The sequence below is a fragment of the Mus pahari genome, chromosome 3 (assembly GCF_900095145.1).
Source record: "Mus pahari chromosome 3, PAHARI_EIJ_v1.1, whole genome shotgun sequence".
NCBI lineage: Eukaryota > Metazoa > Chordata > Mammalia > Rodentia > Muridae > Mus > Mus pahari.
The window spans coordinates 78,851,490-78,878,815 of record NC_034592.1 but is presented as its reverse complement, the minus strand read 5'-3'; the positions used below and the strand labels follow the sequence as shown (position 1 = coordinate 78,878,815).

At 46.6% G+C, this 27,326-nt stretch overlaps 1 protein-coding gene across 2 annotated transcripts in view; it reads left to right on the top strand.

The window, feature by feature from the left end:
- Nucleotides 1-27,326, top strand: part of Ext2 (exostosin glycosyltransferase 2) — a 126,888-nt gene that overhangs the window by 89,327 nt on the left and 10,235 nt on the right. Inside the window, exons 10-11 of one of the 2 annotated variants that reach the window (XM_021192542.1) lie at nucleotides 6,452-6,618; nucleotides 25,682-25,825. In XM_021192542.1, the coding sequence (XP_021048201.1) occupies nucleotides 6,452-6,618; nucleotides 25,682-25,825 (311 nt within the window). Of the gene's footprint in view, nucleotides 1-6,451; nucleotides 6,619-17,706; nucleotides 18,006-25,681; nucleotides 25,826-27,326 lie in introns of those variants that run through there. The other variant, XM_029536400.1, reaches the window with a different exon arrangement.

The following is a 27,326-nucleotide window of genomic DNA, read 5'->3' as shown; positions in this document are numbered from 1 at the left end:
TTTCTCTCTTTCTCTCTTTCTCTCTTTCTCTCTTTCTTTCTTTCTTTCTTTCTTTCTTTCTTTCTTTCTTTCTTTCTTTCTTTCTTTCTTTCTTTCCTTTTTCCAACCCAACCAAATACTTTCAACTTTAGGTTACAGTTAAGTCTAAATTTCTGGGTTTAAAGTTTAAGTAAATATGTAGACTAAATAAGTCACATCATTTTCAAGGTGTGTCAGGAAAAAAAGAAGACCACCACCTTCCCTCCCCTTCCCCAGCCTTCAGCTTGGGGGTAGAAAGGGCATTTGCCTGGCCGTATACACTGCGTATGTAATTCAACCTTTGGGGGTGTTTTTTTTGTTGTTGTTTTTTTGATAACTTTTTTTGAAAAAAAAAAAAAGATTTTTATACAATGTGTTTTGTGTTTTTCTCCTTCTCTAACTCCTCACATATTGCCCCCTCCATCCCCATCCAAATTCATGTTCTTTTTCTCTCTCTCTTTAAAATAAAAACAAATAAATACACAGCAACAACAACATAAGAAACACACACAACAGAAGCAGAGATCAAGGTCAGAAGGCAAAAGGCCAATAAGACCAAAATACCCAAACAAAATAAAACGGGACATAAGGTCTACAAAAATACCATCGAATTCATACTGTGTTGGCCAGCAACTCGTGGGCGTGGGGCCTGCCCTGAGTGTAGCTGATACACCCAGTGGGAGTCCATTGGAGAAAACTGGTTTGTTTTTTCCTTTTGGGTATCACTTGCAGTAGCTTCTTGGTTAGGAGTGGGGAGCCCATGGGGCTTGAACCCATGCAGGCCCTGTGCATGCTGTCATTGTCTCTGGTTGACATGTGTCCTGCTGTACCTGAAAGGCATTTCCCCTGCAGTCACCTGTCACCTCTGTCTCTTACTGTCTTACTGCCTCCTCTTCCACACAGATCCCAGAGCCTTGAGGGGAGGGCTCTGAAGTCATCCCACTGAGGACTGAGGACGCCAAAGCCTTTCCCTTCCTGCACACTGTTCAGTCGTTGGTCTCTGCATCAGTTACCATCTGCTACAAGAAGCTCCTCTGATGAGAGCCGGGCAAGGCACTGACCTATCAGTACACTAGCATGTCATTTGGAGTCGTCTTATTGCTGTTGCTTTAGCAGCTTGTGACTTACCCACCTCAGGTTCTTAGCCACCTTGGCAATGTCAGGCATGGATCTGTCTCTTAGGCGGGCCTTAAATCCAACTAGATGGTGGCTGGTTCTTCCCATAACCTCTGTGCCACTGCCAAGCCAGTATATTTTACAGGCAGGTCACTGTTGTGGTCTGTAGGTTTGTGACTGGGTGATAATGATGATGACCTTCCTCCTAGCAGGAAGGGGACCTTCCAGTACCATGAACACTGTACTCAGTAGGGGTAAGCTTCGAGATAGACGACACCAGCTCAAAATATCTGAGATAACTAACCAAGCAAGTAGGAAACATGGAAAATAACAACTTAAGATATTTAAGAAAGAATTTGAAGAAGACACCAGAAGATGGAAAGATCTCCCACATTCATAGATTAGTAGGAAAGCAATAGTGTCTGAGTTACTTTTTTATTGCTGAGAAGAGACACCATGACCAAGACAACTGATAAATAAAAGCATTTAACTTAGCGCTCATGGTTTCAGAGGGTTAGAATTCATGCCTGTGACAGCAGGGAGCACGGCAGCAGCCACTGCCCTGGAGCCGTAGCTGAGAGCTTACATGATGAGACAACCAGAATGCTGTGGGCTTTCTCACAGTCCACCGCCAGCTGACATGCCTTCCTCAACAAAGCTACACGTTTGAATCCTTCCCAAACAGTTCTACCAACTGGAGACCAAGAGTTCAAACATAGCAACCCATGGGGGCCACCACCACCAAAATCAATCTACAGATTCAAGGCAGTTACATCAAAATTCCAACATAATTCTTCTCAGAAATTCAACTGTTAGTCTTAATGTCCATTTTGAATTAACATCAGGGTGTGCCCCCAATTCATAACGTGACTATTACAGTCCTTAAGGGGTCTGTCTGTGCATGTCAGGATGGCTAGCTCAGAGGGAGCAGCGAGGAAGAGGACTCCCTTAGTTGTCCTCAGCTCTAGGACTGGGGACATCTGGTCTTAGGGAACCACTGTATGAAAGAGCCCCCTGCAGTGGCTGGTTCAGGGTTAGCTTCAGCCAAACCTGACGCTGCATACCTTTGCTACCTCTCCTAACGCTCCTGATGCTTAATGTAGGCAAAACCCTCAGTGTGCTTGAGAACCTGTGATTCTCGGGTTCTCTCTCTTCTTAGGCTGGAATAGAGCTCATTCTGTGGACTTACCAGGACACCATACACCACTTTTTTTTTTCTTTTCTTTTCTTTTCTTTTTTTTTTAATTATTTATTTTATGTATGTAAGTACATTGTAGCTGTGTTCAGACACTCCAGAAGAGGGTGTCTGATCACTTTACAGATGGTTGTGAGCCTCCATGTAGTTACTGGGAATTGAACTCAGGACCTCTGGAAGAGCTGTCAGTGTTCCTAATCACTGAGCTATCTCTCCAGCCCCATGCTCCACTTTTTGTTCTTCATTGGGGGGCTTCCCTATGAATAATGTTATGTTCTTCCTATTAACATTGTATTAATAGGTGACATTTCTGATCTGCCTGCTACAATCACGAGATTAGCCACTACACGCAAGGGTATGCTATGCTGTTCCATTTAAACTTTAAGGGAATAAGAAAAGGGGCCCCAGTGCAGGCTCAGCTATGGAGTAGACTTGGGAACTTCTCACTCTGATGCCTCAGCAGGAACATCCCCTTGTCTGTCTGTCTGTCTATCTGTCTGACCTTCCAGTTACCCACAGAGAATCAGAGTTCATGGGGCTTCTCAAGAACTCTTCTATGAGGATAATGGTGCCACGTGCTCTTGAGTCCTATTCCCCATCCGTAGTGCCGTAGGATGGGGACTGTGGGGACCTGTGTCACTCATGTCCTAGGATAGGGACTGTGGGGACTGTGTCACTCATGTCCTAGGATGGGGACTGTGGGGACTGTGTCACTCGTGTCCTAGGATAGGGACTGTGGGGACTGTGTCACTCATGTCCTAGGATGGGGACTGTGGGGACTGTGTCACTCATGTCCTAGTATAGGGACTGTGGGGACTGTGTCACTCATGTCCTAGGATAGGGACTTGTTTAGTGGTCACTGGTGTCTTCTCCATGAAGAAGCTACTCTTAGCATCATCTTACAAAAATAAGATAAATGAAGCTCAGATTGGTAATTTGCCTAAATCACAAAGTTGCATATGGCAGAGGCAACATGAGCTTGGGTCATTGGATCTGAAGCCTGGGATTATGTAGAAGATTTAGATCCAAGTCAGACTGAGAGAGAGACAGATGTGAACTGCTTTGGAAGCACTGTTTTCTCTCCTATGTGCCCCAAGGCTCTGTTCCGCCTCATCAACCCGCCCTAATGGTTTTTAAATGCAGTCTTTCTAGGATTAAAACCACACTCAGGTTGCCTGTGTTCAGGCCTCTGCTCCTGCCCTCCAGCCTAGCTGCCCCATCAAGAGGACCAAAGCCTGAGGCTAGGACTGCGCTTTTCCAGAACAAGTGAAGAGAAGGCAGAATTCTCTTTAGCCTGGCCTGGGGTGGCACTGGCCCATACACCATTTAAGCAGAGGACCCTTTGGTCAAAGCTGCATGGGCTACCCAGGTTCCACGTGGAACAGGGGAAAGTGGCTGTGTGGAGGAGCCACGGCTTACTCTGGCCTCCATCTGTGCTCCATATCCTCCTTGGCTTTCATCACTCTCTAAAACTCCCCCATCAAAGACTTTACAGGGGCAAGTTAGCTCTTTATGGACATCGTCTCCAGTGACTCTTTGGATATATATAGGTAAAGAATGTGGAAATGCCTGTGGGGTGAACAAGCTGTACACACTCCCCAAGTGAAAGTCCAGATTCCACGCAGTGCAGAGGTGTGTTTCCAGTTAACTGTAGCAGCAAGCCACTTTCCTGTTCAAGGGGAAAATGGAGCTGTTTGTTGCCTTGTGGAATTAACAGGGCCAAAGTTTCATGTCTTCAGTTTCATTAGTGTGTGAGGTGCCTTCTGCTCTGTGGCAGGCATTCTCCCTACCTACAAGTGGGCACAGTGAGCCAGGTGCATAATCTTAGCACTGAAGCAGCTGAGGCAGGAGCATCACAAGTTTGAGGCCAGCTTTGGTGCCATGGAAACCCAGTCATTGCCGGTGTGTGAGTCAGGCACCCAGAGCCTCCCTGGGGTCTTTGAAGAGTTAAGAGGGTGAGATCATCCTTGCCTGTCTCTCCTTTCTCACAGTGAGCCCACATAAGGTGCCGTCTCTGCTCTCCCAGCTCAGAGCATGCGTACATATGTTTTACAGTTTCCTGTTTTCATTTATAACATTGCGCATAGTGTGTTTGTAAGCATGTGTTCGTATAAATATATACATACATATGTAGATTCCATATGAATTAAACTCCTTGGAGATTCTTGATAGTTTTAAGAATATAAGACAATTCGGAGGCCAGACGTTTGAGAGCCTTTTGGTCTCGTAGCTAAAGCTAAATAACCTTTTTTTTGTTGTAGGTGTTTGTTCAGGTTTTGTGGGGATCTGAGATTTGGTAGCTACATGACAGGGACTCTGTTTGCCTTAAGAAGGGAATCTGATGCAAATAAGAGTCAGGATAGTTTTTGGCCCTTTAGAAGTGTATCCCATGTTTAGAGAAACAGAATTCTCACACTGCAGAGAGAGGATTATAGCTAGGGTCCTATTTGGTCTTTGTTACTCGATAGACTTAAATCCTACCTTTTGTTTCTTACTCAGTACGACAGGACAAACTGCTTCACCTCTCAGAGCTGTGTGGACTCTGCTCTGACAGTAGTGTCTGCTTCTGACACACAGAAGGCCATCGGGTATATTGGATAATGCCACATCTCTGAGGGATCTAGATTATTCCTACTGAGCAATAGTGTCCCCACTGTGCTGACTCCTGAGAAGAAGGGATTCCCTTCAATATCTCACAAAGGGCTGTCAAGATGGCTCAGTGGGGAGAAGCCTGTGAGCGCACACCAGACAGCCAGTTCAGTTCTTGAATCCTATGCATTCAGTGTGATGTGCATACATGCACATGTATGCACATACACTAAATACATAAGAAAACCAAGAGGCTTTTTTAAAAAACCTCATAGAAAAGGCAGAATTCCCATTTACATGCCTACTTTACATTTACCCCTACTTACTGATAATTTGCTAGAAATGAAAATAAAATAAACTGGTCCTTATTTTATTTTTAAAGGATGACTATTGTCATCCTTATAAAGACAGTGGGTCCAGAAGGTCATTTGCAGGGGGAGGGGGGGAGGTTGAGCCCTTTTGTAAACTCACTTATTTTGGAATTGGCTACTTTATGCTCTGTGACACAAACATATTTAAAATTGGAAGTGCCTTCCTTAACTATAGGACCTCTCTATTACACAGCCCCCCCCCCCCGAGACCCGAGGGCACTCCAGCAATGTGTTACATGTTTGTATTGCTCTATTCTGTTATGTTCTGTAGAGGTTAGATACTCAGCCTCTGGTCAGACCAGCTTTCCCCTTTGTCTGTCCTTCTGTCTTGCATCTTCAGTTTGGTGTCTCAGGAGTGGCTGAGACTAGATCTTCCCAAAATTGCCATCTTGATAAAGACATCAGTGGGAGCAGCAGGCTTAACTTTCCTAGTTTCACGTAACAAGTGCTGTGTGAAGAGCCTGGGATCTGTGGACATCGGTAAAGCATTGCATTTGTGCCTTGCTGAATACAGTGTTTGGAATAGTGAGTCTATGGTTGAGTCCCTCCAGCCATTTCACAACAAAGTGGGGTTGGAACAAGGAGAGTCGAATTATTTTTCACTATACTAGAAAATCCCACATAATCAGACCTAGAAATCTGATACTTGCTCTATAAATTAGTCATGCTGAGAAACCAAACCTGGTGAGTCAGGGGGAAGAGGGTGAAGTGTTAAGTTAGGAAGGCAACGTTCAGTCAGGGATGGGCTATTGGGTAAGTTCCACCCACCACTGACTGGCTATGATTATACAGGGATGGCAGGCATCCTCACACAGGAGCTAAGTCTCCTAGCAGAGCTTTGGGCCAGTTGGTTCCCTGGTAGAAAAGTAATTGCAGAGTATCCGCCAGGGGAGATAAAGTTCAGGCAGGAAAGCCAAGGCCCTGAGACTGCCAACCTGGACTTTCTGTCCTTGTGTTCCTGTTGGGAGCTGGAAACAGCTGAGAATTGTCAGTGCCATACAGGTTTGTAGGCATTGGTGAGACCCTCCCCTCATACAACTGGTGACCTCTTTATGTAAGAGTCCGTGGTGGATGCTTCCTCTTCTGGATGTGATAGGACAAGATGCGCTGACCCCTCACAGACCTAGGTGAGTGGTAAAGCCTCTTTTTATTCTTCTTCCAGAATCTCTGTGGCCCAAAATCCGAGTTCCCCTGAAGGTTGTGAGGACTGCAGAAAACAAGCTAAGTAATCGTTTCTTCCCTTACGACGAAATTGAGACAGAGGCCGTGCTGGCCATCGATGATGACATCATCATGCTGACCTCTGACGAGCTGCAGTTTGGTTATGAGGTGAGGCTCTTTTCAGCATCCTGTACAGCTATGGTTGCCAAAATGTCCGTCATGTGCCTAGAGTGGGCTATGAAGGTATCTTTTAAGTCCTGGGGACCGCCAATTCTCCAATGACAGCTGTACTGCCTTGGGAACTCCCAGTGAGAGTCCAGAGGATATTTTCTGAAGCCCATGTATAGCATTGAACAGTCTAATGGATGTTTCCAGGCATCACATTCATCTGCCCTGGCCAGCGGGCTCCACAGCAGTGAGGGCATGGGTCAGTCCAGACATGACAATGCTGGCAAGCGCTGGGAAGGCACCCTCCAATGGATGGCCTGCGCTCTGAGCTCTACATGGACAGACTGGCCGCCTGTCTCTGTCACAGCTCCTTAGGGGCAGCTGATGGATTAGGCTGAGTTCAGGGGTTAAGCGTGGAGCAGGCAAGGCCTCCCCAGGGGAAAGTGCCAGAGTCGAAGCCTGTTGTGCAGCAGTGGGAGCTGACGAGCCTGTCAGGGAGGATGTGTGAGAGATGATGCTGGCGACAGCAAAGGCCCACGTCTGACAGAGCCCGGTGGAGAACTCAGCCTCCTGCCTCCAGCTGGCACAGGGGACAGTGCTGAGATTTATCCCACGGGCACTCTGCCTTCGGGGGACAGGAGCCATTTTCTTTTTTTTTCTCAGATTATGTTGAATTTGGGGTTCTTAAGAAATGAAAATTAAGCCTGCCATGGTAGTATACTTCGTTGATTCTGGCGGCGGAAGAGGCAGAGAGACAAAGGCAAGAGGATCTCTCGCTTTGTACATAGCAAGTTAGGGTGACCTGCCTGGTCACTATCTCTGGTTACTATGAAGGAGTCAAGAAGGCTAAGCTAAGTGAAACCTGGGTCTTAGCTTAGCCTCCATATAGTGGCAGTGACAGGCTCCCCTCCAAGACAACCTTGCTTAGTGCCTACCACACAGACAGCTCGGGAGGCACTTGGCAGAGGCCACAGCCGTGCCAGCTCCATTCCTGTATCGGCAGCCCTCATTGTGGCTCTGCCCTGCTCTCCTGTGGTCTCTGGTAGTTACCCATTGGCTTCTCTGTTTAGAGTGTTGGGAGACAGTGCTCACCTGAGTGACAGGGCCGCTGTTGCTTCTAAGTCCTGTCTTCCATTTTGAAGTAAATAAATCAGTTAATAAAAATAGGCATCCTAGGGAATTGTGTCAGAGCCCAGAACCATTTCTTGCCACTGAGTGAGTCTATTGAGATTATAGTTTTGTTAGTTTCTGTTCTTCCTCTCACCAGATTTCTCAGGGGTGGGGATCTCAGAGAAGCTTCCAGTCCCAGTTAGGCAAGGTTCAGGTGACTTACTACCGCTTTTAAAAACCAAGGAGGCCATTACGTCAGAGCTTTGATGTTTAGTGTTCATTTTTTTTCCTGTAGAATGTGAGCACCAGGGCAGGAAGCTTGGCTCTCCTGTTCACGGGCATAGTCTACACTATGAAGTCCTCACACAGTTCTTGAGCTCTGTAGTGACGTCTGATGGATGGCTGACCCCATGGTCAGGGTGCATGGGCTCAGTAGGTCACAGACCCTTCAGCATCTGCTCTGTGGTGACTTGTCATCCAGATGCACGGTGTGATGAAGCAGAAGCCGAAAGGCTAAACGTGTGTGTATGTGTGTGTGTGTGTGTGTGTGTGTGTGTGTGTGTGTGCTTAAACACATATATCGTTTCTTATAACAAAATACCCGAGGCAAACTGGCTTTACACTATCTATTTATTTAGTGGTTTGTTTGTTTTATTTTGTTTTGTTTGATATGTGATCTCACGCCCCCCTGACTGGCCTCAAACTTACTATGTGGTCCTCCTTCCTTTACCTCCCAAGTGGTGGGCACACAGGTAGGCACCACCAGTCCTGGCTGAATGACTTTTAAGAGAACAGATATACAGTTAGCTCTAGAGACTCCAAGGCAAGTACCAGAATTGGCTTGCCTCTAGCAAGGACCTTAGGATTGATGTTGCAGTGGGAGGAGCATTACGTGAGAGAAGAGATCACATGTCAAAACAGGAAGTCAAAGACCAGTGCAGGGGTCAGGTCTTAAAACAGTTCCTCTCCACAGGGCACTTGGACCCACCAGAGTCCTTTAATTCCTTCTGATGACTGTGCCCCATTGACCCCAGGACCTCCCACCAGGGCCTGTCTCTTAAAGTTCCATATCACCTCTGCGTTGTTAAACTGAGGGCCAGGACTCTACCATGTGAGCCATTATGGAACAGACCATATCCAAGCCACAGCAGCACCTGCCATGTCACCCCACCATTCTTCCCACAGTATTTAAGGTCTAGAGTAATAAGAACACGGGTCTACGCAAATGCCCATATACCGATATTCATAGATGCTTGTATTAGTCAGGGTTCTCTAGAGTCACAGAACTTACGGATAGTCTCTATATAGTAAAGGAATTTATTGATGATTTACAATCTGCAGTCCAATTCCCAACAATGGTTCAGTAGTAGCTGTGAATGGAAGTCCAAGGATCTAGCAGTTGCTTAGTCCCACACAGCAAGAAGGCGAAAGAGCGAGCCAGACTCCCTTCTTCCAATGTCATTATATGGTCTCCAGCAGAAGGTGTAGCCCAGATTAAAGGTATGTGCCACCACACCTTTAATCCCAGATGACCTTGGACTCAGAGATCTCCCTGTCTTAATCTTCTGGATTCAATCACCACTGTGTCTCAAGATCTCCATACCAAGATCCAGATCAGAAACTTCTATCTCCCAGCCTCCAGATTAGGTTCACTGGTGAGCCTTCCAATTCTGGATTGTAGTTCATTTCAAATATAGTCAAGTTGACAACCAGGAATAGCCACTACAATGCTTTATTCAGTGTAACCAGAACCTGAAGAGAACCAGAGTCTGCCAGTCAGTCCAATGGAGAAGCAGATAGCATCATATCCTGCAATAGGAATCGACCATACCGTAAATAGGGTTTGTTGGAGGAGGAGCTGGGAGGCATTGCATACTGGGGGTCAGATCCAGAGCCAGGCCGACATTCCACCACTGAACTATACCCCTAGCCCTCATTAAAACATAAGGAAAAACTGCTAATCAGGCAACAGTGTGGGTATTTTTTCAGAATAGTTATGCAGAGTTAATGAAATAAGATGAAGAAGAGAACAGAGTTCATGAGTTCACATATGTGAGATGCTAGAAAATGGAGTGTGATGACAGATCCTGTCATCCTGACCTGACTCCAGTCCCCAGGGCCATGGTGGCAGGCATGTGCATCTATGCCTGGCCGCTGTTGGTGTTGCTCTTGCTGCTGCTGCTGCTGTTGTCAGCATTGTCGCTGTCATTTTTATCTAAGTGTTTGGGATCAAACACTCTTAACTTCCTGGAACCATGCAACTGTGGGTTAAAATCTGGGAAGCCATGAACCAAATAACCCTTCCTAGGATAGATTGTTTCTGTCAGGCATTTTGTCTCCTCCCTGAGAAAAGTAACTAGTACAGAAAATTGGTACAAGAAGTGGGGGTTGCAGCTTGACTGAAGCTGGCCATTTGACTAATAGGCCTATGGAGCAGGTTTACATGAAGATTTGCGGGAACTTGGAGAGCTAGAGAAGCGCCTGCATGGTGTGTGCAGAGCTTTATGGGCTGCTACAATGGATGCCCAGAAGAACAGAACATTGACAGAAAGGTAGACAAGAAAGCCGAATTCATGAGGCTTCAGAGGAATAAAGTCTCTGTCGTGAATTAAACCAAAGTCATTTATGTTACATTCTTGAAAAGAATTTGTCTTCATCTTTGTCTGTGCTCCAAAAATTGGTAGAGAAAATTTCAAGACAATGTATTATTCAGACTGTGAAATGGCTGATGGTAGCTGCTTTCAGCCAGATTTACAGCCATGATCAGTAATAAAAAGCAGAGTAAAAGGATCAAAAAACACTGCAGTCTGGCCAAAAAAAGCAACAGTTTGAAAGTTGCAAACAAAGAGGGTGTGGTTGTTAAAAAGGTTAGTATCATTAGGAAGAAGCCAAACTCTTTGTGCTTAGACAAGAGAAAGACACTGGAGGAATTGGCCAGGAGTTACCCACCACAAGTTTCCAAGATAAAGAGTTGTAAACTTGTTTATAAGACTTTTCCTTAGCCATTCTGACTGGTGTGAGGTGGAATCTCAAGGTTGTTTTGATTTGCATTTCCTTGATGATTAAGGATGTTGATCATTTTTTAGGTGCTTCTCAGCCATCCAGTATTCCTCAGTTGAGAATTCTTTGTTTAGCTCTGTACCCCATTTTTAATAGGGTTATTTGGTTTTCTGGAGTCTACCTTCTTGAGTTCTTCGTATATATTGGATATTAGCCCCCTATCAGATTTAGGATTGGTAAAGATCTTTTCCCAATCTGTTGGTTGCCTGCATATGTAGCAGAGGATGACTTAGTCGGTCTTCAATGGGAGGAGAGGCCCTTGGTCCTATGAAGGTTCTATGTCCCAGTATATGGGAATGCCAGGGCCAGGAAGTGGGAGTAGGTGGGTTGGGGAACAGGGGGAGAGGGGGAGGAGAAAGGGGATTTTCAGAGGGGAAACTAGAAAAGGGGATAACATTTGAAATGTAAATAAAGAATATATCTAATGAAAAAAGAGAGAAAAAATAAATAAATATTGTACTGCTATAAACATCTCAGCATAAAAAAACTATCAATCAATCAATCAATCAATCAATCGATAGATAGATAAATTGATAAATTTGTATTCCAAAACCACCTAAAAAAAAAAAAAAAGACTTTTCCTTGACAAGAGCATGCCTACAGGGCTACATAGAGCCTTGTTTTAGTGGAAGACCTGACGCTGTTTTGCAGGGATGAAGAGTGGAGGGAGGCACCAACCCACCATTCAGGGGAATGCTGAGGGGCTGATGTGTGGAAGGTTTGATATTCCAGCTGGAAGTGCTAAGAGGGCAAGGAAAGTCACTGTGAGTGTGATCCTGAAATATAGTAGAGACTCAACAGTGTAGAAGTTACCACAGACGCGGGCATTGCACAGGACAGGGCTGTGAGGAGTGCGAGCGGCAAGGTGGTAGAGGAAGGCAGCCTATTGGAGCGCACATCCCACTGCCAGCCACGTAGCCAGGGGAGCAGATAAGGAACTGCACAAAGTAGCATTTGCCTTTTTGCATCTTGCTTTGATTGTTCACGCTGCTTCCTATATTTCTGGGATGGAAATGTTTATTCTGTGTCATTGTAACTTTCTGTTTGCTTTACAGATCATGGCTAAGCATTTGCCTTGAGTCGTAGAGGAGACTTTGAATTTTTAAACAATGTCGGAACTGTTTAGACTTTGGGGACTCCTGGAGATGGAGTAAATAAGTTTTGTGTTATAAGATGGTCATGAGCCTTTGGGCCCTGGGGTAGAATATTATGGCTTGGCTATGAGTGGGCCTACAGGCTCTAGGGTAGACACTTGGTTCCTAGCTGGAGGTGCTGTTTGGGAGCTTGTGGGCTCTTTAGCGAGGTGGAGCCTGAGTTGAGGAAGTTGGTCACTTGGCATGTTTCCAGGGAACTCCTTTTCCTCTTGCCTCTTTCTACCCTCTGCTTTTGTGGCTGTGACATTTTACCTCTGCTTGTAGGCTCCCAAAGTCATAGTTTGAAATCCTAGAAACTGAACCAAAAATAAATCCTTCCCTCCTTACATTGCTCTCTCAGGCATTTTTAGGTAAGATATGAGAATGAAAGACAGCTAAGCTTCGAAGAGTTTTGAATGAGTAAAGATGTCAGTCTTTAACTTTTAAGAAAACCTTACAAAATTTATATGAAAGTTCATAGACAAATAAATTTAAAGACTGTTAAATTGAAGGTGTGTGTGGGTGGATGTGTATGTATACACATGCACAAGTTTAGGGTATGTGCAAATGTATGTGTGGATATGGGTATATGAGTGCACATAGTTGTGGAGGTTAGAGGTCAACCCTGTGTGTCATCTTCAACTACCCTCATCTTGTTTATAGATACGAGTCTTCTAGTGAGCCAAGAACCCAGGTCTTTGTCTGGGTGCTGGCTAGTGAACTCCAGGGATCCCTGTGTCTGCACACATTAATTCCCTGATTTCTGCTCTTGGCTATGGATGCAATGTAATAATGCAGTTCTCTCACATGCTTGCCCCTGTGACTCCTCAACATGATGGACCTTAACCTGGAATTGTAAGCCAAATGAGCCCTTATCCCCTTTAGTTGCTTTTATCACAACAACAGGAAAAAGAAACGAAGACAATGAAATACTAAAAATGTTGCTAAAACTTTTTATCATCTATGCAAAAAGATAGTTGAGAGGCATCGGCACCCAGGGAGGAAGCAGCTACTGCTGAAAGCGCTCTGGGGAGCAGCACGTGCAGGCCAGACGGGGGATGAGGAGCTGTGGAGAAGATCAAAGGAGACAATGGCACTACAGCTATGGCCCCTGAATTCAACACTGTGTGGACTTCATAGGAGAATGGCAGAGGGGGAAAGAGCCGGTGGGCCTAGGATAATCACTAGCAATTACTCAGTACTGGCAATAAAAGGGGATTCATTGTACAAAACAGACAAATAAAAAGAGTAAAGCTTTGGGGGCCTGATAGACCTGTGGGATAGTCACAAAGTATTTAACAGTGCCATTCACTGGAGTTTCAGGGCGAGAAAAATGGGTAAAAAGTATCTGAGGAAATTAAGAGCCGAAGGAGGCCCTGCAGGCCCCAGCAGGGGCTGAAGATTTCTACAGTTTATATTCATATGTATATCAATTACACAAGCTCAAAGCATCATAGCAGTATTCCTGTGTTCAAGTGATTCTCAGAAAACAACATTTGAAAAATGAGTTCATCTACACAAGCACATATAGAGGGGACGGCGCATTCAGAATCCAAACTCTGCTTCTGTAGCTTGGGACAGGTGTCATTGTCCTCCCCTCTTGCCTCGCTCACTTCATCCCCAAGCAGGGCCTCACTGGTGGTCTTGCTTTCACTTTCCCTGATTCGTCCAGTACCAGTCAGACTTGCTCAGCTGTCTGGTGTTTGTTTTGATAGATTATGTAAATGTACAGTAACTTCTAGAATATGGGATAATGTGTCCCTTTTATTCTTGATTTTGGTCATTTCTTTTCTTCTCTCTTCCACATCTCTCTTCTCTTCCCACAGGGTCTTGAGCTGTAGCCTTAGCTGTCCTCAGGCTCATGATCCTGCAGCCTCTGCCTCCTGACTGCTGGATTGCAGTATGCTCTGGGGTCAGCTTAGATCTGCTCTTGTGGTTCTTTCAGAGAATTGGCTTGGCTTTGTTGGGCTTTCTTAGGTTTTGTTTTGCTCTAAGCATAAAACTCTGCATTAGTAAATTTGAATCACTGGGGTTTTTTTTTCTAGTTTTTTTTTTTTTAACTTTATAGCATAGATCATTGGTTTTAATATTGATTATATATGTGTGTATATATATATATGTGTGTGTGTGTATGTGTGTATATACATATATGTATATATATATATGTATGTGTATATACATATATATGTGTGTGTATATGTATGTGTGTATATATATGTATGTGTGTATGTGTATATACACACATGCACTGAAATTTCCTCTTTGATCACTGTCAGATGTATTCTGAAGGTTTTTTTCATGGTGTATATCTATGTGTGAGTGTGTAAGTGTGGTGTGTATATGTGTGTGTGTGTGTGTGTGTGTGTGTAAAGGTAACATCTGCAACACCATGAGACACACAGATCAGCTGCACATTAACTAGATGTTGAGAGAAGGGTGCCCAGGTTATGTTATTAGAGACAGCAGACTAAGGTCACTTGGGGCCTGCTTTGTTCACATTTCTGACAGTGCTCAGGTGTCGCATGCAGGCCTAGGCCCCAGAGTTGTACTGTTTTCACAAGTGATTGGGCATGTTAAGGAAATTCACGCCAAAGAGCAGGAAGGCTTGACTGACATAGACCACTGTGAAGGAGCCTTCACACCACGCTTGTGGGCTATAGGGCAGAGACTACAGGCCGGCTCACAGAACACACACTTCCCAAAGGCACAGGAAAGATTCACAGGAGGCGAGTGATGGAGACAGTCTCCCTGTATTATTAGCTTGGAAACCAAGTGTGTGAGCTCTACAGTTTGTTTCCAAGAGGAAGTTTGTAGAGCCCTGTGGTGCTCAGCCTGACCTTTGCTGAAACTTAGCAGGACTAGGTGATACAAAATACAGATGAGGCTGCTCACACCAGGTGTGACCAGGCTTGGCCTCATAGGTGATCAGGTGACAGGCTCAGATCTCTGTATGTCATGTGTTAGCTTTCTGGTTGTGCTCAGGAGAAACATACTGAGATTGTGAAAGGACCTCAGAGACCACCCTGTTCCTCCATGCTTTGCTGCCAAGGACCCGGAAAGCTACAGAGAGGTCAGGTGTGCGCCTTTAAGACCGACTGCGTCACAGTTTGTGGTACAGAGGACTAAGGTCTGGAGCACAAGGCTGGGCCAGTTTTCCTTGCAGTCCTGTGACCTGAGTGCACAAACATTTGGATCCAGTGCTAGAGATAATCATTTCCTTGGAAGACGCAGGGTTGTTTGCCTGTCTCGGTGGGTCACTTTCCCTCTTGGAAGGAAGGCAAAGGACCCTGGGAAACTTTCCCTTCCCTCTCCAGCCCTGCAGCCAGGAACTAGGAATGATCATCTCTGGCCCTGCGTGTTTCTGACTTGTTTGACAAGCTCTAGTGAGCTACCAGATGGGAGATTCTTTTCAGCCTGGGATAATTTATTTATCTGTTTATGTATTTCACCGGGAAAGTATCTATTCAGTTCTTGATACTCATTTGGGAGTGACTCCTCAGGGAACAGTAGCAGTGTATAATGTTACTTGGATGTTTGATATTTTTCCCCCATAGTCTGTCTGCTTTTAGTTCAGACACTAAAATACAGGGAAATAAAAAGCAACTTATTCCTCCTCCCCTCCCCGTCTCTAAGAGACAGTTTAAAACATGTGGTTGAAAATGAGCCGTGGAGACTTGGCTGAGTGTACAGACCTGTGGATTTATTTTTCCTTTCATACTTTGATCCACATTTCCAACCATAAAAAATTATTAGTGGCACTTAAGTGTCGGACATTTCTCACCTGAGAGGTGAAATGCTCTTGGCTGATGGTGTTGGCTGTAAATACGGAGTTAGGGCTTCATGAGGGAGTGGGAAGGAACAGAACGGCTGTGTGCTGTCAGGCACGGCAGCCGATGCTCAGCGTCCATAGGTGGCAGAACTTATTTGTATTATTTTTTTCACAGCTGCCCAAGGTAATGGCAGCTATATATTTTCAAAAGGTCATGGAAGACAGCAAACCATCATGGCTTGTCCCGTTCTTTTCTCATAGCTCCTTCCCCATTCATCTTCCTGATGTAGGTGTCATCTAGAGGAAGGCTCCAAAGTGAGAGTGAGTGTGGGCCATGGGGTGGGCTAAGCAGCTTTGCTAACAGTGGACATTAGGTAGCTAGGCAGTTAGAGGGTCAGCTGAGGGAGGGAGGGAGGGAGGGAGGGAGGGAGCGATGGACAGACTGAGGCTAACTGAAGCGTCTCCTGGGAGCTGTGTGTTAAAAGAAGTTGATCGCGGGATAAATTTGTGGTGACAGAGACTGGAGACAGGAAAACAAGTGAGACCCAGGCGGTGAAAGTCCGGAGACTGCGTGTTGGAATGATCAGAGAGCCCGGAGAGCAGGCCCGCTGGCCCAGAGTGTGGACTCAATGAATGATGGGGGACTTGACTAATTGAATTCATCAGAGGTGATATGACAATGACATTTATATTTAAACAAAATTAGTAAAACACATCCAGCTATATGTGCATCCAGGGACAACAGGAGAGAGGATACAATCTGCAGTTCTACACAGTTGCTTTCTCTCCTCTCATTATAATGGCTACAGAAGGAAACAGCCTGCCAAAAATTAGACTTCATTGTCAGGACCTTCAAAAGTGAAGCAAAAACGTAAAAGATAAATATGATCAATCTCCCTATACTGGCGCAGATCTCCCCAGAGCTTTGAGCTGTCCAGGAAGGTCCGGGAGCAAAGGATTGCTAAGTGAGTCTTGTGTGGTCTGCTGCCTCCTGGTGTGGAAGTAACCACTTACCTTCCTAGGACTCCCAAGCTTAGTCTGGAGACGTGGCCAGCCAGGCTTGATGGAGATCCAGGACTCTATAAAAAGACTTTTCTTTATGGCACATCCTACTGTGGGCTGTGGGCAGGCCCAGCCTTTGAGTTACCTAGGGTAAAACTCAGCTTTTATATAGCTGAGACAAATGGAGGGATCCATGAAGGAGTTGAAGTAGAGGTCATTTCTTCTCAGCTGGAAGTGATAGTCACCCAGGAAACAGAGTGGCGGTGGTGACCCACAGATACCCTGTCCCATGCTCATAGCAGTGAGTTAAACAAGTTAAACAGAACAATGAAGCTGCTAGCATCTGTGGAGGTGATGAGGCTGCTAATAGAGGAGTTGGGGGTCACAAGATGCTCCCCTGAAATTCAGGCCACTACTCCCTGTCCCAGATGCTATGACCTTGGGCACTAGAGTATGCAGGAGGTGGGAGGGTGACTAGGTGGGTGGGGCTTTTTAGCACTGCAGCTGTTGGTTGTCTGTGCTCCAGTAAGTAACCCCAGACAACTCCTCACGACAGCCTTGACAGAAGGTATCTTTGGTCTGTCAGCCAAATAGGTGAGCTAGAACACTCGGGTAAATAGACTTTTTTTTTTTCCTGTCTCCCCAAGGAACTCACACAAGGCATGCACCACAGTGGTTGAATAATCTGGGTACTGGAGACATCACAGGCTTTGGTCAGAATCAGCACCTCAGGTTTCCAGGCCTTGGCTCTTGGCTACCTCAGATTCCTGGGCTTTTTCTGGGTCTGGCCAGTAGTGACTGGTTGGATTGAGAACTGTCTCCAGTTATCACCTTGTTGATGGTAGACCATTACAAGAGCCCACATGGCTCCTTTTCCTGAGTTTGGACATGGCATCAACACCCATATTGTAAAGGACATCTTTCTGCCTGTCTGAATATCTGTCTGTCACCTCTGATTGTTACTTTTCTTATATGCCCTAAGAGTTGCCCTCACCGTACTCTTGTCTTCAGCAGACAGAATGGCCAAATGGTACCCATGAGGGACCTCACTTCCCCAGGCAGACATGGATGGCAGTGGTTAGACGCCGGATCAGACCTGTTCACCCTGTCCAGCTTGCACTGATTTACACCTGCGTGAGACAGGAGGGAAAGTCACTCACTCACTCGTGCTGCCAGGGCTGTGGGAACTGCTGAAAGACCAGCCAGAGACAAGCCAGAAGCCGAGGAAGTGCTGAGAGACACTGTGGTGTGGCCTGACCTCGCCAAGCCCTTCTGAAGCACCCAGGCCCCACTGGAGAAAAAGTCAAACAAAACTATTAAGGGAAGGGAATGGAAAATATATGCTGAACATTGAAAAAGCACCAGATGGGAGTTATAGTGAAGTGGCACTGTCTTCCCACTGAACAGATGAAAGCAAGTTCAGAATGTGTTTACATAAATACATAAACAAAGCATCATTGGAGGGCTCTCTCTGTCCCAGGGAGGAAGGCCCATGCTTGTACTGCAGGTCTCCCTGTTCAAGGTATCTCCTCCCCACTCACTCACAAGGGAGGCAGGTTAGTGAATGCTGGACGGGGCTGGGACTGGGCAGCCCTGGGCCTCAACAACTCATGCTCACAGTGTAGAAAGGCCAGTTTTAGGTATTGCCTGTGAGGTGCTTGAACACCCCCACCGCCACGCCCCACCCCAGTGAGCGGGAGCTAGCTGCAGTGATACACAACTCTGAGCAGATTCTTATGTCTGAGGGCTATTGTCTCAGATCTGCCTGTTGTCTCGTTGAGGTTGATCACAGGGAACTCTGGCACTTCTGGAATCCAGAGTTTCAGCCTCTGGCTGCGGTTTCCAGGTGGAAGGGACTTCTCTTCCAGGACTGCTTCTCTGCCTTGGTAGAGATGCTAACCCCAGGTGCTCAGGCAGGATACGGTGTAGGGACAGGGGAGCTTTGTAAGAGCCACAACACTAGACCTGAGCTGCCCAGCTTCCCGTGAAGGCAGTGTCTGGAGCTCCTGGGAAAACTGCATGAGGCTTCCCAAACGTGAGACCGTGGCTTTCGTTGTCAGAGCATACAACTGTAGCCTACCAGGTTCTGAATCTAAGACAGGCTTATGATCCCTGTCATACCAGGTACCGTATGAAAGGAGAGAGAAAATGCTGAAAGGCTCAGGGTGGCCTCTATCCTTGAAGATGCCCGAACTGTGGGATGGGTCTCTACAAAGCAAGATGATCGCCGCCCTGATATGCACAGCTTACTTCTCAGACCATATTTATTTCTTGCTGCCTGAAAGTTGGTGCCTAGGGTTCTCATTAATCATGGCTGCTGTGTATTTGCTACTGTCTGCTGGCTGGTTTAGATCAAAACTTGGCAGCCTTTAAAAGTAATACTTCTTGGTTCCCCAGTAGCCTTTGGGTTGGGCTGAAGATATGAGGGTTTGGGCGGAGGTCATAATCACACGTTGAGTTGACACTCAGCTCTTAGAAGGGAAAAAAGAGGCCACTTCTCACAACTAGAGCCACCGACCATGTGTGCAACAGAGGTGCCGGGCTTGATGATAAGCAAACCTTGGTGGTCATGTGGTCCTTTCAGCAGGGATTGTGGCGCCTCTTTCAGAGGCTCTCCGCCTAGACTCTTGGCTCATACTTTTGGTTGTACAGTAAATACTTGCAGACTGACTGGAGTTAAGTTTTGGACAGTGAATTGACACCCTGTGAGTCGAATTATAAAGAACTGTTAGAGTAACATGTCCCCATAGTCCCTGTGCAGTTGAGTGCTGGTCTTCTACCTACCAGTCAGTAAACTAATGGCAGAAAGGAATTTTATGCTGTTCTTGCCTGACTGTGAGCAATGGGGATCTGCCCTAACTTTGTAATTAAACTTCCCTCCTGTAGAATGAACCTTTGAAGCTTCTTCATGTCTCTGTTTCTCTGTCCCCAATCCACAAGTCCCCTTTCTACGCTGGTAACTCCCTCAGCCCTTTCCCCAAACCTCACATCCTAGCGGGCACACCGCTTGCTTTCCCCTGAAAGTGAGCCTCATGACAGGAAGACCCACGCCTTATTCTCTGCCGCTCCCTGCAGTACGGGATGCTCCAAGGCGCACTGGGGCAGGCTGGCTTTGGATAGAAAGTACCAGTGCGGTTCCAGGAAGAGGCAGGGCCTTTCAGAGACAGATCTGGAAAGTTGAGGCTTTCACAAACAGAGGTTTGACTTAAACTTTACACCCTCTACAAAATTAACCAAAAGCAAATCACATATTTAAATGAGCAAAACTAGGTTTGGGGTGGGGTGGGAGGTTCAGAATCAAGGAGTTTGAGAAGAGTTCTGAGCTTGACAAGAAAAAGTTAGTTAAAAAAAAAAAAAAGGACAAATTGGTAAATTGGGCCTTTTCAAAATAAAAATATTTTGCACCTTAAAAGACACTGTAAAGAAGATGAAAAGACAAACTACAGACCAGAGAAAATGTTTGTAAGCCACATGTCCACCAGAGAAGTAAACTGCAGACATACCAAGACTCCTCAGAAGGCAGCAGTAACGTCCCAGCTATCCAACCAGAAAGAGGAGGGACAGACAGACTCCCACCAAGAAGGACTCACAGGCAGCAGCAAGCGAAAGGCAGAACACTTAGCCCACAGGACAAGGCACAGGGAATGTGGTGGCACACAGAAGGTTTAACATCACAAAGCAGCAACAGGGCCTGGGGGGTGGCTCAGTGGGTAAAGTGCTCACTGCGAAAGTGTGGAGACCTGAGTTCCATCCCAGCACCTATATGAAAACTGGGTACACACTTAGAACCCCAGAGCTGGGGGAGCAGAGACAGGAAGATCACAGCTGACGGGGTGTCTTCTCTTCATGCCATGAGCATGTAGCTGCTGATTCCAAATGGAAACAACACTCACGATGACGCTTCTGCTTTAGGAAGATCAGTGCTGATGGGAGCAGAAGGCCAGTCATGCCCCCCACCCCACCCCACCCTCTGCTCGCTGCCTCCAGCCTTGCTCTGCTGTCTGAGCCATCAATGGGCTCTATCGCTCTCACAGTACCCATCACGATCCACAGGCTGAAGAGTGCTGGCACTATGAGTGATGCTAGCCTCAATCTGGCTGCAGTGTTTCACAGGTGAGGAACTGAGCTCAGGGGGATGGCAGGGGGATGGCCTACTTCTTAGATCGCTGGGAAGCCGTAGGACTTGAAGCACAGGCTGCTTTAGCACTTTGGACCCACGTAGGCCAAACCATGTAACTGTGGAAGGCACTTTCTCCTCGGGTCAAGTTTATCATCTGTGGAAGGAACATCTCTGGGCAGACTGGGACAGATGAGAGTGCTGCTGAAATTTTGGAGGTCCCCTTGCTTCTAGTTTTCCTGCTTGGTTGATTTAAAACAGAACTCTGCTATGGCTTGAAAGGGTCCTGCAGGCAGACTGAGGTGATGTCACAGTTGATTGTGAAGTACACTATGTTTGTGCAAGTGTATATCAATGCTAGTCAGCATTAGCAAGCTCAAGGTGACGATGTCTGGGCTCCCTACTCTAGTCAGCATTCAGTTGCACCCTTGTTATGAACCAAGGCTCTCAGCTTTCCAAAGTCATCTCTTGACAGACTGACATGTGCAGGTGTAGAGCAGAGCCTGAGGAAAAGAGAAGCCCTTTCACCCCCTTTGCACTTCACCTCTGGAAGTAGTGAGTGTAAAAGGTGGGTTTGGGGCCTAGAGAAAAGGCCTGGTGGGGAGGAACACTAGTCAAACTCGCCATGCGGCTGTGAGGAACCAACTTGGATTCCCAGCACCCACATAAAAAGCAAGGTGGGACCACACACGTCCATAATCCTAGCACTGGTGGAGGGACAGAAACAGGGTTGTTGGGGCTCACTGACCACCAGCCTGGCCCCAGGATCTGTAAGGAAACCTGTCTCAGGAAAATGGCCAATATCCTGGCTTCCACGTGTACGTTCAGAAATGGATGGACTGACAAACTCTCTCTCTCTCTCTCCCTCCCTCTCTCTCTCTCTCTCTCTCTCTCTCTCTCTCTCTCTCACACACACACACACACACACACACACACACACACACACACACACACTGAATCCTGTAACTCTCTTCTTAATGGAAGCCAGCCAGCTGCCGCCTCCACATCTGGGCAGCATACAAGACAGAGCCTGAAGGGAAGAGACCACTCATTAAAGATCTTTGCATGTTGCTGACTGTTTTCAGCTCTGTCTTGGCTCACCCAAGCATGGGACCACAGTGTGTGAGCTAGTTCATAGAGTTCTGTGCCACTGTGATCCTTAGCAGTTGGCACAACTTAGAAGTTGTAGGCAAAGAAAAACATGAAACCATTGCCCAGTGGGACATCCCTTGGAACCATGCTCATACACATGCACACGTGCCTGTTACCTCTGCCACTTTGGTTAGGGTTACAGGCATGCACTATCTGTGACTTCCCTTACCTCTTCTCTCTGCACTTTGGTCTCAGTCATCCTAGAACTTGTGTCATCTTTATAGTCCAGTGGCAGTGTGGAACTGTACCTTTAGAAGTGGGGAGACCGTGACAGCCACTTTGGAGAGTGCCTAGTTTGCTGTTGGTGTCAGGATTGCACCTCTAGATGGATGCCATGTGTGGCTGTGTCTTTCCTCTCCTTCCTGATTCCTGAGGTTGACTGTGCACCCCAGGCTGGATCAGAAGGTAGCACACATCCTCTCCTCAGAATCATTTATAGACTGGCCTAATGTAAATGGCACTTAACAAAGTTCACTGGTGGAAGCCAGTCTGTTCAGAAATGAACAGCCTGAAACAGATGGGGTTCACACTGATGGGTTCATTCCTAGAAACCAGTCTGTGAAGAGCAGGGAGCCCTAAAAGGACATGAGTGCTCACCTAATCCAGATGGCAAACAGGAACCAGCCATGGTGACTGGTCCAGTGGGGCAGCAGTCTGAGCGGCCATGTGCCCCTGTGCAGTGTCTATAGATGTAAGGGTCTGGTCAGGCTTCCTGTTGAGACCTAAACAAAGGTAGACCTGCTTCGACTTACCCTGTGAGAAGCCATGGAAGCCCTCGTGGCTTTCTGGTTTGGGGAGTTGTTTGTTTTGTTTTAAAGAAACTAGAAAACAGCGCAGGTGATTGCATATGAGTCCTGAGAACAGAAAATCTCTCTGAGTATGTGAGAGGTGTTGGGGGATTAAGAACATGGAAGGAACAGCTGTGCAAATACTGTGAATCTGTAATCTCTATTCAGATAGAAACCCAGATTATTACAGATTTCAGTCCTCAGGGCTATGCTGGTAAGTATCCACCAGAGTGCTATTTAGAAGGCCTGTGGCCAGACAGGAGTGGGAACTAGGACAAGGGAGAAGGGTCTCAGAGACAAAGGTACAGGCTCTGATCCTAGAGGAGAGAGGAGTGGGACTGCAGCAGGGTGCTCAGCGAGGAGGCTGTGGAGTGGGCACTGTCGCTCTGGCTGGGAAACTGCCTTACTATGTACAGAGTCAGCCTGCCTCTACACTGGCCAGGTAGTGAGGTCTTCTGTCTGCTTCCTTCCCTCTGTTGATCCCATAGTCAGCTGTGAGGTATAGACTAAGTGACAAAGATGGCATCTTGATTGGATCCAGCTGCCTGGGGTAAGTCAAGGACAGAGGGGCCCAGAAAGGATAGAGCTCAGGAAAGGAACCCAAGACTCAGGACACCTCTGGTCCCTTTCAGCACGCTGTAGTTTGACAGTCTGTGTCTCAGTGTCATGGACTAAGTCCTGGAGAGAAGGCTGGTAAGTGACTTCAGCCAACAGGAAGAATCCCATACTGAAATCTTAACAGTGTTTGACCCAAAACTCTGAGCAGATAATGGTAACAATAATAATAAAAAGGAGATGATAATGCTGATGGATGGTGGCTGCAGGTGTGGGGTGGGGGCTTGGAAAGAAGGAGGGGACTTGCCTTCCTTCACTGTACAGCAGTGTTAATTCCAAGTCAATAAGAAAGGCAGCTGCCATCCCCAGCCATACTGGCAGAGTTAGACATATCCCTGCATCTCGCCATCCCAGCTGCTTAGCTGTGTGTGCTGGGACCCTTCAGATGCACTAGTGTCCACTGAGGCAGAATAGCCAGCAAGGTGCTATGACTTGCATATGCTGAGGAAAAGCGGTTTGTCCTTTCTGCCCACAGGCAGAAGTTATGGCTTACACAACTGTTCCTGCCCTGCCTCTATAAAACCATAACAGCCTCATAGTATTTCATGTGCTGAAATGCACTCACAGGAGAGAGCACACAGCCGCAGCTCAGATGGCCTGAGAACCGCCTGCCGCCTGTCTGCAGCTATCTTGCTGTCTGTAGCCCATTAGCTCCATTGGTGACACATGGTATTAATGAGGTCAAAGCTGCTAGGTACACCGATGTCTCACACACAGGTAAGCTCTCTGATTCCCAGGCCATGCCCACCTTTGCAGGTTAGATGTTGCATAAAATCTAGAGATGATGGAAGAAACAGTGTAATGACTCAGCAAATATCCCTCCCCAGCTTCTGGGAAAGCAGTTTGCAACATGTGACTTGGTGTGGGAGACTGTTCCTGTGCCTGTCACTCTTGGGACTCTCAAGTTTGTCACTGACACTAACCAGTGGTGTGTGCTATGCAAGCGTCTTTCTGTGGTTGTGTGCACCATTGTGGCAGTGATGAAGGTGAAGGCTTCCCTCCCTTCTCAGCCCTTGATGACCTCAGCAGTGAGCGTGGAGTGCTGTGGTGAGCATGATGCTGTGCGTTAGGCTTGGGTACCACGGTGAGTGTGAGTCTCTGTCTTAATGCAGCGGAAACTCTCCTAGAGAGATGTAAGTGATAGCTAGTGATAGCACAAGTGAAAGGTTGATAAAGAGAAGCAGGGGGCTGCAAGTATGTGACAGAGGGGTGCTGGCTGCAGGCGACATTTGTCTGATTTCAGAAGCTAAGAGAGCCTGCTGAGGGAATCCATGTTTAAGCCAAGGTGCCTTTTGAAGCCAGGAAAGTGAGCCAGAAGACACAGCACATGCAGGGGGCTTGGGGTCCAGTCCTAATCACAGACCACAAAGGAGAGTGTGGTTAAAGACGGTGTGGGAGCAATCCTTAGCAAGCAGAACTCTCCGGATTCATTCTTACTTGTTTTAGAGGTCAGATGTTCCTTAAAGACTTCCAGGAGCTGTTAGGGTTGAGGTGTTTCTCCTCATAAAGGATGTGTTCAAGTTCCGACCCTCACTACCTCAGAGTGTGGCTTTATTCGATGATGGGCTTTTCAGAGATAACCAAGTTAAAATGAGGCCACCAAGTCTCTCAAGAACCCTAAACTCAAGATCCTGATGTGTTCATGGCAGGTACCTGAGCAACTGAGCCACCGCTCAACTCCCTCCTTGCTTCTAAAGGTCAAACTAAATTACAGGAAACACATGGAAGAAAGTACCAGACATATCTCCGGGATGTCTAGTGCACTGTGTTCTGTCCACCCAAAGTATCAACTCCAAGGACCCTTCCCGGATAGAGAAATCAGTTGTCCCCAGAATGCTCCAGGGATCAGGAAGCGCTGATTTTCAGAATGCACAGGGAGCTGCCACCCCACCACACCCCACTCAGAGTTCACATTCTTGGTGTAATTCACTCATGTGAGAAGATTCGTTTTATTTACCAAACAGCTAAGTTTAATTTTCTAAATGTATGTTGTACAAAGGAGAGCAAGGTGACCAGTTCCATGTCTAGCTGGCACAGGCAATACTCCCCAAGCCCTTCTTCCTCATGACTTGAAGTGGCCAAGCATGCACCTGACATTCTAGAAGAAATCAAAATCCTTCTGTCTCTGAACACTAATAGAACACTAGCAGCTACCAGCAGTCTTCAGAAGCCTGTCCTGACCCCAGGGGTCTGCCAAGGCCGGCCTGAGAGCCTCAGTGCTGCGGCCGTCAGAGCCGGGGATGGTTCGTCGGGGATGGTTCATCAGTGTGCTTCTTTCCGAGCCAGGGAAGGTTCATCCGTGTGCTTCTTTCCCTAGGTCTGGCGGGAGTTTCCTGACCGGCTAGTGGGCTACCCAGGCCGCCTGCATCTCTGGGACCACGAGATGAACAAGTGGAAGTATGAGTCTGAGTGGACCAATGAGGTGTCCATGGTGCTCACGGGCGCAGCCTTCTATCACAAGGTGAGGGTATGGGCGCAGAGTGCAAGCATGAGACAGACACCTGCTTGATTCACTTGTCTAATTTCTGGGGCCTTCGCTGGGTTTAGAAAAGCCGTGTTGTATGGTACTCCTTGTAAATATGGAAGCAGCAAAAATCCCTATCAACAAAGTAAGGAAAAGCCACTGTCTTGTGTCACTTGGAGCATGGTTGTGAGAGGCTTTTCTGGCCTTCTGTTTCCTCTGCACACACACCCATAGATGGTTATACACGTTCTCTTCTGCCCACTGTCTCATTATTATAAGTGTTTCCTCATACCATTCATCTTTCTTCAAAAACAGTTACTTCATAGTAATAATTGGTAATAAGCCACTGTGTTAATGTTCCTTGAATTTTATGTGTGTGTGTGTGTATATGTATGTATATGTATATGTATGTATGTATGTATTTCTCTACCACTAGGCATTTAATTTTTATCATTTCAGAGAATGCTAATATCTAATGCTTAAGTAGCAGTTTATATCCTTTTTATAACTATTGTGTTTATGGCCATTATGATAGGTTCCTAAAGGCAAAATTACAACAGAGAGAGAAATTCCCTGGGTGTTTTTAGATTCCTATATTGCCAGTGCCAACAAGACATGAAACTGGCCGCCTTGCCTTCCTTTGCATAACAGTACTTTTAGAAAGTTGAACTTAGCTGTGTTGATGAATAGAATGAATCTTACTGTCTTAGTGAGACAGTAAGGTGAGAATGAATCTTACTGTCTTAGTGAGACAGTGAGGGTTTTACTGCTGTGAACAGACACCACGACCAAGGCAAGTCTTATAAGAACAACATTTCATTGGGGCTGGCTTACAGGTTCAGATGTTCAGTTCATTATCTTCAAGTTGGGAACATGGCAGCATCCAGGCAGGCATGGTGCAGGAGGAGCTGAGAGGTCTACGTCTTCCTTTGAAGGCTGCTAGCAGAATACTGGCTCCCAGGCAGCTAGGACTAGGGTATTAAAGCCCACACCCATAAGACCACACCATAACAAGGCCACACTTCCCAACAGTGCCATTCCCTAGGCCAAGCATATACAGACCATCACACTTACTATATAAACTCTGACCAGTTTCTGATAAGGTGACAGCTGCCATGTGTGTTCTGAGACTCAGCACCTCATGGTTTTGATGTATTTTAAGATTTTTCTCTTTGAGGTCAAGGCCAGCCTGGTCTACAGAACTAGTTCCAGGACAGCCTGGGCTACGCAGAGAAACCCTGTCACAAAAAAACAAAAACAACAAATAAACAAGAATGTGTACTTTTATTATTGTTATTTATGCAGATACAAGGGAAGAGGGCTATATGAATATGAGTGCAGAGCCCAGGCATATTAGACCCCCTGAGCTGGAGTCACAGAAGCAATTGTGAGCCACACCATGTGGTTGCTGGGAGCTGAACCCGAGTCTTCTGCAAGAGCAGCACCTGCTCTTAATCTCACCCCTTGACTGTTTCTTAGGGTAAGGTAAGGTGGGAGC